At 45.6% G+C, this 11,590-nt stretch overlaps 1 protein-coding gene across 1 annotated transcript in view; it reads right to left on the bottom strand.

Annotated features, from left to right (window-relative positions):
* The window catches only part of LOC123044595 (probable proteasome inhibitor), a 6,446-nt gene extending 1,767 nt beyond the window's left edge, over positions 1-4,679 (bottom strand). Inside the window, exons 1-4 of the mRNA XM_044467382.1 lie at positions 4,348-4,679; positions 2,438-2,624; positions 1,203-1,376; positions 889-933 (exon numbers count right to left, since the gene is read on the bottom strand). Of these exons, the coding sequence (XP_044323317.1) occupies positions 889-933; positions 1,203-1,376; positions 2,438-2,624; positions 4,348-4,510 (569 nt within the window). The 5' untranslated portion in view covers positions 4,511-4,679. The remainder of the gene's footprint in view (positions 1-888; positions 934-1,202; positions 1,377-2,437; positions 2,625-4,347) is intronic.
* Positions 4,680-11,590: the final 6,911 nt, after the last annotated feature.

Here is an 11,590-nt window from a genome sequence, read left to right as displayed (position 1 = left end):
CTCTTATTTTTTTACGTAAAGAACAAATATGATCATAATTCCTATCAAGATTTTGTATAGATGCCTAAACTAAAATTTTGTAGTGCCATAATGTTTTTGAGAATGTCGGAATCTATAAACTCACGAAGGGGGTACATATGGACATGAGTTCACTGTCATCTTTACCAAATTTTTGGGAGAATATATATTTCTTGTACTTTATCAGCGTGATTCATAAAATGAGTGTAAAGACACACTATGTATTTATATATGCCACAAATGCTATCAATAACATATGTTATATCCAAAGTAACATCAGCAATGACTCCATGGATATTCTTTTGTTTACTTCCAACATACATCAAGAGAATTTGCATTAATCAAGACAGTATAGAGTAACCATATCAATAGGCTGTAGTACTAAAATTATGAAGTTGCACTAAAATTAGATGGCAATAGAATATGTGCAAGGACATGCATGCTCATGAAAATTGAACAAGGCCAGTTGATATCAAGACCGAAGGTATGGACCAAGACATTCAGCTTGTGATTGAGGCGGTGTAGGCTTGAAAGGAGCAAAAAACTAGAAAAGACTAATTAGTGGCTAAGCCTTAGCGCGCTGCGTCTTCTCTTTTCTGTCATGATATCCTACTACTTCTAGAAACCCAATACATTTAGATTCTAATTATGTTGGACAGGGCACAATAAAAATAACTACAAAGTACTCCCTCCGTCCGGAAATACTCGTCGGAGAAATGCATAAAAATGGATGTATCTAAAACTAAAATACGTCTAAATACATCCATTCCTCCGACAAGTATTTCGGGACAGAGGGAGTACAAAAAAAAAGGTAAATAAAGGAGTGGCACACAAAAGAAGAAGAGGAAATACAAATGGTCGTTCTCATACCCAGCAGGTTCAGTAGTCCTTGTATCCGGCAGAACATTTTCAGAACTGGAAGGAGAAGTGCCACATGTTAGAGAATTACTAGCAAATGGAGTCAGCTACAACAGAAAAGCTATGGAAGTAACATTCTAGGCAAAGGAGGAAAATCATCAGAATATAACCAAAAAAGCCCAAATTTCTGAAATATTGATATTATTTCATTCGTACCAAGCAAAAATGCAACATGGAAGTATTAACAGAAATCTAGTCTGACTTTTAGTGTCAGAGATGGAGATGGAACAATCCCACTACAAGTTTAAAACCCAGCATAGAAATACCTGTTTATTGATGAACTGCCCTCAAGATCAGGCTTCTGGGCGGCAGCAGCAGCAGCATTCTTACCATCCAATTCAACTAACAAGCTTGAGTTAAGGGTATTGATGAAGCCCGCAAAATTCTTGTACATATCCTTATAATTCTTGGGCTGTTCTTCAGAGAAGAAATCCTTCACACTATATACGAGGAACCAGAGTCAAAAACTCACAACTATGAACTGGAAGATCCACATGTGGGCAGAACTATTCAACAGAAGGCCAGCCAACAGAGCAGCCACCCAAAATATTTTACAAGATAGAATTGTCCTGTTGGCTGTACTGGGTTTTGCTTAACAAATAAATTAGAAATGGATGCAGTATTACTTACTGCACCTTGTATCAAGCCGTGTATCATATCCATAGCTTGTTAAGAAAATCATACTCAATCGAACAAAATACATTTCTACACTAAGGTATTTGTAGCAACCCAAGTCATCACATAGTAGAATACAGCAAGCACACTAGCATGTTAGCAGAACTCCTAAACAGACTCTGCAAGTCCAGCTCGCCCTTACTTGTTACATGATTTATACTGTTCAGTTCATAGCGACATCGTTTCTATAATGCTGGTTAATACAAGTGAAGCTACTTGACAAAAGAATGTGTTTGGTACCAACTCGCTAACTACCAGTGTTCATGTGCATACAACAAAGCACAAAAAACCATCGGAGTAGTCTTACATATAAAAGAAGTCTCCACACACGTAAAAAAAAAGAACATGGAATGCGTAGCACAGCTGCAGTATGGTTATACATCATATGTACAAAGAAACAGGCCTTGAGTTAAAATGGCATGGCTTACCATTCATGTTATTATTTTACCAAATATTTTATTTTAGTTAGTCCAGGTGGAAAGGATGGTGACAGAGTAAACGGGCCATCACCACAAACTGAAATATGTATAGTAGCACAGCAAATTTCCAATTTAGCCCCACTTGTTAGTAACGAAATAGTGGGAAGGTGAACAAATCATCACTACCAACTGAAATATTAATTGGAGTGAAGATTAGCACATAACATACTTATGTCTTAGATCACGAATCATATTTCATGAAGCAAGTAACATATGTTCTAGTAAGTTATTACATTGCTCTGGCATAGTCTAATGCTGCTAGTATCCATTGTGTTCTAGTAATGTTATAACAATAAGCAAATCACATGGAACCTAAGAATGATCTAAATAATAAGACTGGAACATACTTTATCTGAACATTGCAGGGTTCCTTGTGTTGTGCCTCAAGATCCAGCGCATCAATAGCAAGGAAGTCATCAATCACTAGACATTTCACTAAAATGCGCTTCTTCTTGCCCTCCTCCTCCTTGGAGTACAGAAAGGCATAGCAATTGTCCATAGTGTTCCACCCATCAATTCCCACCTCCTCGTCAACTAGAATTGAGCAAAATAAAAACATTAGTTATGAAAGGCTGGCCAATTGAGGAGAAGCTTGTCCAACATCGTTTGAGATGGTTTGGGCATATTCAGCGCAGGCCTCCAGAAGCTCCAGTGCATAGCGGACGGCTAAAGCGTGCGGAGAATGTCAAGAGAGGGCGGGGTCGACCGATTTTGACATGGGAGGAGTCCGTTAAGAGAGACCTGAAGGATTGGAGTATCGACAAAGAGCTAGCTATGGACAGGGGTGCGTGGAAGCTTGCTATCCATGTGCCAGAGCCATGAGTTGGTTGCGAGATCTTATGGGTTTCACCTCTAGCCTACCCCAACTTGTTTGGGACTAAAGGCTTTGTTGTTGTTGTTGTTGTTAGTTATGAAAGGCTGGCAATTACAATACAAGTCAGAACTCTGCAGTCTGCACAGGAGTCACTTTCCTCTTTCACCTCGCAACAATATCTGACTAAATTCCCATGAGTAAACCAGTTACACAGACTTTAAACTCCCATTAGAACTTACACTTGATATATTCCGGCCAGAATGGTAAATTAGTTCCACAAGCAAGCAGGAATAAGAAGTCACATGTTCCATTCCTTTAATGACTGGAATGTTCCATCCCCCACGACTGGCAACAACTATTTAGCCTAAAGCTAAGTTTCCAAATTTAGGTGTCTATTCCTGCCTATAAGATAAGTTTGACTAGAAAACAATTCTAATTTTATCTCTCCTACTTAAAAAAAATACTAAGCTCTGTCTTACGTCATCTTTTCGTCCAACTCCTCTCGCCTCACCCTACCTACGCTCTCTCCCCATTCCACCTTGGTTTTATTGAATTTTTTTCCACCGGTTCTCCTTGAATACCGACTCAACTCCCCCATGCCTTGTTGGCTTACCAAATAAAATCATGTTTCTTTGGTAGGTCTATAATGTTAGGTGGGCCAGCCTATCAAACATGGAGTCTTCTCCCTTAATTAGAGTCCTAGTTGATTAAGCAACTTTGTTAGGAAAGAAGAATATTGGTGTTTACTTTTATCTACTTTTCAGTAATTAGTTTGTTTAGATATCTTATTAGAGTTTGAATAGATTTACCGGCTTGTAGGTCAAGTCTTGTCTACAATATAAAGGGGCCGACCCCTCTCGCTAAAACAGAGAAGGATATTGTTGCTACAAGGTTCAGTGACACATACAAATTACTACCAACTCTGAAATAGGAATTTCACTCAACTGCATGGATTGAACTGCTAACTTTAGATCAGAACGTATAAACACAAACAACAGCGCAAGAAGCGGTGCGCTGATTCAGAATTCCAAAAAACTGTTATATTACTACCGGAGAAGATCAAACCATAGACCATAGATCTAGGGAAGGGACTGAAAGGATCCAAGTGAATTTACAGAAACAATTAAGCCGTTAACATTTTGATTGACTCGGGGACAAATTTCCCAAGTCAGCCAATTACGCCTCAAGCAGAACAAGCTGATACTGGTTCAGGACGTTGCAACATTAACACCTGAACAGGTGTTAATGTTGCAACGTCCTGAACCAGTATCGTTCTACATCCATCCACCCGGGGACTGAACCTGAAATTCATCATCACAGATGCAACAGGAGCCCTAAACATGGGGTCCGTCAAATCCTAACAAGTAGGCTATAGTACAGTCACACTAAAGATCACATACGTAACCCTAGGGGCTAGGGCTAAAGGCGTAAAACGGAACGCACCTGCGGGGAGGGGGTCGGCGAGCGCGGCAGGGCCGACGGCGCATAAGGAGTATCCGGCGGCGAGGAAGGCGGCGTTTGCGGCGAACGCCACGCCGTCGTGGGCGCCGCGGAAGACGGGGCGCGCGGCCTTCACGACCGCCAGCGCGGCCGCGTCGGTCACCATCGTAACGCGGTGGGCGTCGGTCGCGCGCGGCGAGGGGCGACAGGCGGTAGTGGAGGTGTCGTCCGTCGGCGCACTCGGTCGTGTAAGCGGCGAGGCGGTGGTCGCGGGGTTTCGGGGTTTCTGGAGAACTTATTTATTGACGAACTGCTCTCAGCTTCAGGCTTCTTGGGCAGCAAACTGGGCAAAACGGAGAAGGAACGGAGGCGGAGACATGGATCGGGGGCCACAAGCACGGACGGCTAGGCCACAAGCCTAGGTTAGAGTAGTTGGGCCATGGATTTGCTATATGGGTCGGCCAGACGGGCCTGTTTTGAGGCATAAGAAGGCTTTTTAATCTTATTTTGGATTACGCGGGCTATTCATTCACCCGCAAAAAAGTGGGTTATTCGGGTCATTGCCCAAGGAAACCTGAATTTACACCGAAAACCACTCGAGAATCAAAAAAGGGTGTGAACAAAAACTGAACCGAAAAACAAAAAAGGCCGAACACCTGACAATTCTGTCAAATCTAGTCGGTTTGGGTTCGGTTTTCGGGTTTGCAAGACCCTAATGGGCAGTGCGGGCAACATCGTCCTTAGGGCATCTCTAGTGGCGTTCATCTAACAGACGCCCCAAATGCCCATGGACATATCCGCAAACATCTAGTCGGGCGGACGTCGTCCAACCTTATTCCTCGACACATGGCTCTTTTAAAAAGAATATTCCAATGCATCAAGAATCCAAAATAATACAATGCATGAAAAGTCCAAAGATAAATATTCCAATGCAACAGTATTCCAAATATATAAGTTGCAATTAACATAATAACTTGCACGTGTAATGCGGGAAGAGAAAATCAAGTGGTACCACATATCAAAAGTGGACTTCATCTTTGAAGGAGACAACAATACACAATACTTCCAAATGATTGCCAATCATCAGCATAGGAAGAAGTGTATTTTAGTCTCCAACAAGATGAGGGGCGGATCGAATGTCAGTTAGAGCTAAAACCTATATCTCCAAAAACTACCAGTGTCCGTTTGGGGCTCTGGAATTTCACCCTCGACGAGACCAGAATAGACAATATCCCACAAGTCACAACAAAATAAATTATATCCGCATGACACATTTCTCCGAAGAGGAGATGACAGTTGCGGTATTCCGGTTGGAACATAACAAAGCTCCAGGCCCTGATGGCTTCTGCATAATCCTATCAGAACTTTTGGGATGTCAATGAGTCTGACGTAATGGAGTTGTTTAATTGTCTTCGTGTCGTCCACCTTAACCTATCCAGACTAAATTCAAAAATTAAGGAGGGTGAGCGAATTCAGCAATGTAGACCGGTATGTATACCTAACCATCTGTCGAGCCAGGTCGGGCTTCGGGCCGGGCCTGCCAAAGCTCGAGGCAGAAAACCTAGGCCCGAGCCCGGCCCGGCCCAGCCTTCGGGCCTAGTTTTTGGGCCCTAGCCTCGACCGAAAGTGATAAAGGCCGCCAGGCCTCGGGCCTTGAGCCGGGCCCCTTCCTTAAAATGCAAAAATGCCAAGCAAACTCAGGCCCAGGCCCGCCCCGCGGGCAACACCGGGTCGGGCCGGGTAACCCATGGCCAGGTATACATGTATGCCTTCTCAATGTTAGCTTCAAGATCTTTACAAAAGAGTCTACTAATTGACTCAACACGGTTGCTGACCATATCATCCGACCATCTCAAACAACTTTCATGCAAGGAAACAATATACTCGATGGAGTATTCATCCTTCATGAGATCATTCGCGAGATGCACCGGAAAAACAAGAGTGGAGTAGTATTCAAAATTGACTTAAAGTCTTATCCCAAAGTCAAATTGTCATTTTTCTGAAACCTTGGGACAGTAGGGGAAGCCCTTCTTGGAAATATGCCCTAGAGGCAATAATAAAATGGTTATTATCATATTTCTCGTTCATGATAAATGGTTATTGTTCATGCTAGAATTGTATTGACCGAAAACTTAAATACATGTGTGAATACATAAACTACACCTTGTCCCTAGTATGCCTCTACTAGACTAGCTTGTTGATCAAAGATGGTTAAGGTTTCGTAACCATAGAGATGAGTTGTCATTTGATAACGGGGTCACATCATTGGGAGAATAATGTGATGGACAAGAACCAGCCGTAAGCTTAGCATCAGATCAGTTAGTTTATTTGCTATAGATTTCTTCAAGTCAAGTGTTTGTTCCTTAGACCATGATATCGTGTAACTCCCTGACATCGGAGGAATACTTAGTGTGTATCCAAACGTCACTTCATAACTGGGTGATCATAAAGGTGCTCTACAAGTATCTCCGAAGGTATCTGTTGGGTTGGCATGGATCAAGACTGGGATTTGTCACTCCATATGACGGAGTGATATCTCTGGGCCCTCTCGGTAATACAACATCTTAAAGAGCTTGCAAGCAATGTGACTAATGAGTTAGTCACGTGATCTTGTATTACGAAATGAGTAAAGAGACTTGCCGGTGACGAGATTGAACTAGGTATGTGATGCAGAGCATCCTACGGGCATCACCATGTCAAGAGTCCATTTGCCAAGTGACACATGCCACATCTGTTGGGGATCGTTGCAGAAATTAAAAAAACTCTACGCATCACCAAGATCAATCTATGGAGAGACTAGCAACGAGAGAGAGGGGAGTGCATCTTCATACCCTTGAAGATCGCGAAACGAAAGTGTTGCAAGAACGCGGATGAAGGAGTCGTACTCGCAATGATTCAGATCGCGGTTGATTCTGATCTAAGCGTCGAACAATGGCGCCTCCGCGTTCAACACACGTGCAGCACGGGGACGTCTCCTCCTTCTTGATCCAGCAAGGGGGAAGGAGAAGTTGGGGAAGAACTCTGGCAGCACGACGGTGTGGTGGTGGAGGAGCATCGGTTCTCCAGTAGGGCTTCGCCAAGCTCAAACGGATGAGAAGGGGGTGTTGGAGAGGGGGAGGGTTGCGCCTTGGATGAGGTGCTGCTGCCCTTCCTCCTCTCCTCTATTTATAGGGCGAAGAGGGAAGGGGGCCGGCCCCTCTAGATGAGATCTAGAGGGGGGCGGCGGCCAAGGGGAGGGGGCTTGCCCCCCAAGCCAAGGGGGGCTTGCCCCCCAAGCCAAGGGGGGCGTCCCCTTTAGGGTTTCCCCCCAACCCTAGGCGCATGGGCCCTAGGGGGGTGGCGCCCAGCCCACTTAGGGGCTGGTTCCCTTCCACATACAACCCATAGGGCCCTCCAGGGCAGGTGGACCCTCCCGGTGGACCCCCGGAACCCCTTCGGTGGTCCCGCTACAATACCGGCAAACCCCCGAATACTTCCGATGACCGTATGATGACTTCCCATATATAAACCTTCACCTCCGGACCATTCCGGAACTCCTCGTGACATCCAAGATCTCATCCGGGACTCCGAACAACATTAGGTAACTGTGTACTGATTCCCATATCAACTCTAGAGTCACCGAACCTTAAGTGTGTACACCCTACGGGTTCGGGAATCATGCAGACATGACCGAGACAGCTCTCCGGCCAATAACCAACAGCGGGATCTGGATACCATGTTGGCTCCCACATGTTCCACGATGATCTCATGGTATGAACCACGATATCGAGGATTCAAGCAATCCCGTATACAATTCCCTTTGTCAAACGGTACGTTACTTGCCCGAGATTCAATTCGGTATCCCAATACCTCGTTCAATCTCGTTACCGGCAAGTCACTTTACTCGTTCCGTAATGCATGATCCCGTGACCAACTACTTAGTCACATTGAGCTCATTATGATGATGCATTACCGAGTGGGCCCAGAGATACCTCTCCATCATACAGAGTGACAAATCTCAGTCTCGATTTGTGCCAACCCAACAGACACTTTCGGAGATACCTGTAGTGCACCTTTATAGCCACCCAGTTACGTTGTGACGTTTGGTACACCCAAAGCATTCCTGCGGTATTCGGGAGTTACACAATCTCATGGTCTAAGGAAATGATACTTGACATTAGAAAAGCCTTAGCAAACGAACTACACGATCTTGTGCTATGCTTAGGATTGGGTCTTGTCCATCACATCATTCTCCTAATGATGTGATTCCATTATCAATGACATCCAATGTCCATAGTCAGGAAACCATGACCATCTGTTGATCAATGAGCTAGTCAACTAGAGGCTCACTATGGACATGTTGTGGTCTATGTATTCACACATGTATTACGGTTTCCGGTCAATACAATTATAGCATGAACAATAGACAATTATCATGAACAAGGAAATATAATAATAACCATTTTATTATTGCCTCTAGGGCATATTTCCAACAGTCTCCCACCTACACTAGACTCAATAATCTAGTTACATTGTTATGAATCGAACACCCATAGAGTTCTGGTGTTGATCATGTTTTGCTCGCAGAAGAGGTTTAGTCAATGGATCTACGACATTCAGATCTGTATGCACTTTACAAATATCTATGTCTCCATCTTGAACATTTTCACGAATGGAGTTGAAGCGACACTTGATGTGCCTGGTCTTCTTGTGAAACCTGGGCTCCTTAACAAGGGCAATAGCTCCAGTGTTGTCACAGAACACAGTCATCGGGCCCGACGCATTGAGAATAACTCCTAGATCGGTAATGAACTCCTTCATCCAGATTGCTTCATGCGCTGCCTCCGAGGCTGCCATGTACTCCGCTTCACATGTAGATCCCGCCACGACGCTTTGCTTGCAACTGCACCAGCTTACTGCCCCACCATTCAAAATATACACGTATCCGGTTTGTGACTTGGAGTCATCCAGATCTGTGTCGAAGCTAGCATCGACATAACCCTTTACGACGAGCTCTTCGTCACCTCCATAAACGAGAAACATAACCTTAGTCCTTTTCAGGTGCTTCAGGATATTCTTGACCGCTGTCCAGTGTTCCATGCCGGGGTTACTTTGGTACCTCCCTACCAAACTTACGACAAGGTTTACATCAGGTCTGGTACACAGCATGGCATACATAATAGCCCCTATGGCTGAGGCATAGGGGATGACACTCATCTTTTCTCTATCTTCTACCGTGGTCGGGCTTTGAGCCGAGCTCAATTTCACACCTTGCAATATAGGCAAGAACCCCTTCTTGGACTGATCCGTATTGAACTTCTTCAATATCTTATCAAGGTATGTGCTTTGTGAAAGACCTATGAGGCATCTCGATCTATCTCTATAGATCTTGATGCCTAATATGTAAGCAACCTCCAAGGTCCTTCATTGAAAAACACTTATTCAAGTAGGCCTTTATGCTTTCCAAAAGTTCTATATCATTTCCCATCAATAGTATGTCATCCACATATAATATGAGAAATGCTATAGAGTTCCCACTCACTTTCTTGTAAACGCAGGCTTCTCCATAAGTCTGCATAAACCCGAATGCGTTGATCATTTCATCAAAGCGAATGTTCCAACTCCGAGATGCTTGCACCAGCCCATAGATGGAGCGCTAGAGCTTGCATACCTTGTTAGCATTCTTAGGATCAACAAAACCTTCTGGCTGCATCATATACAATTCTTCCTTAAGGAAACCATTAAGGAATGCCATTTTGACGCACTACAAAAAAAAGACACATCCGTGACATTTTGGGCCGAACGAAATTTTTTTCTGTCATACATATGACACTTCTATGACGATAATTGTGACAAAACCCGGTATCATCATAGGTGTAGTGGGCTCCTACTTCTATGACAAAAATCATGACAAAAAATGGGCTTTTCGTCCTGGGCGGGCCGGAGACGCAGCTGCATGACATTCTTTGGGCCATCCATGACGGAAAAAACCGTGGTAGAAGCGAGGGGGAGGAAAATTTCGGGGAGTTGCCGGTTACGGTGGGAGAGCGATGCGCGTTTCTCTCGTACGTACGCGCGTGTGTGCGAGGCGTTGGCTCTAACTGAAGCCGAGCGAGGCGTTGGGCTCTAACTAAACCCGAGCGATTGCACTGCAGGCTACGCGTTACTGAACCCGAGCGATCGATCGATGGCTGTTAACTGAACCCGATGGAGCGATTCCTTCGTTACTGCTGCTAACTGAAGTCGATCGATGCTGCCTCTGGGATGAACAGTGAGCATTGCAGGGGGGTTTGGATGAACAGTGAGCGGTGGCGTTGCCTCTGGATGAACAGGAACCCGTGGTGTGGAGGGCTGGATGAACAGTAGACGGTGGAGGGGTGGCCGTGGAGGGGTGGTTGAACAGGACCCCGTGGTGTGGAGGGCTGGATGAATAGTAGATGATGGAGGGGTGCCCGTGGAGGGGTGGTTGAACAGGACCTCATGGTGTGGAGGGCTGGATGAATAGTAGACGGTGGAGGGGTGCCCATGGAGGGGTGGTTGAACAGTAGCCGGTGGAGTAGCGCGCGGTGGAGGCTGGATGAACAGGAGCCCGTGGAGGCTGGAGGAGGTCGACGGTGGAGATGAACAGTATCCCGTGGAGTCCCGTTTTGCGGTACGCCACACGCCTCCCCCCCTCCCGTTTCGACCGTAGCGCTCCAACACAAGTCCGTTTTGTCCGTTTTGCGGTAGCCACACCCCTCCCGATGAACAGGACCCCCGTTTCGACCGTAGGAGGTCCGTTTCCTCCGTTTTGCGATACGCCACACCCCTCCCGATCAACAGGACCTCCGTTTCGACTGTAGGAGGTCCATTTCCTCCGTTTTGCGGTACGCCAGGCCCCTCCCGATCAACAGGACCCCGTTTCGAACGTGGCCGGTTGAACACAAGGCCGTTTCCTCCGTTGTGCGGTACGCCAGGCCTCGTTTCCATCGTCTGTTCTGTCTAAGCCCTCCCGATGAACACGACCATGCATTCCATTCCGACCCAGCCGGTTAGCTCCCCATGAACACGACGACGACGCTGTTTCTCCGTTCCGACCCAACCATGTACGTATGCGCGATAGGCGTCAGAGACCCTGCCCGTATGTACGTACGTGGCTCTATTTTCTTTCTTGCACCCTCGCCGATGTACGTACGTGTACATGCTACGTGCACGCCTCTACTACGACACGTGCGCGCCTCTACATCTACAACATGTGCGCGCCTCTACATCGACCAGTATGTACGTA

This window comes from Triticum aestivum, chromosome 2B (assembly GCF_018294505.1).
Source record: "Triticum aestivum cultivar Chinese Spring chromosome 2B, IWGSC CS RefSeq v2.1, whole genome shotgun sequence".
Classification (NCBI taxonomy): Eukaryota; Viridiplantae; Streptophyta; class Magnoliopsida; order Poales; family Poaceae; genus Triticum; species Triticum aestivum.
The sequence above is the reverse complement of the archived record's forward strand: the minus strand, read 5'-3'. Positions and strand labels throughout refer to the sequence as shown.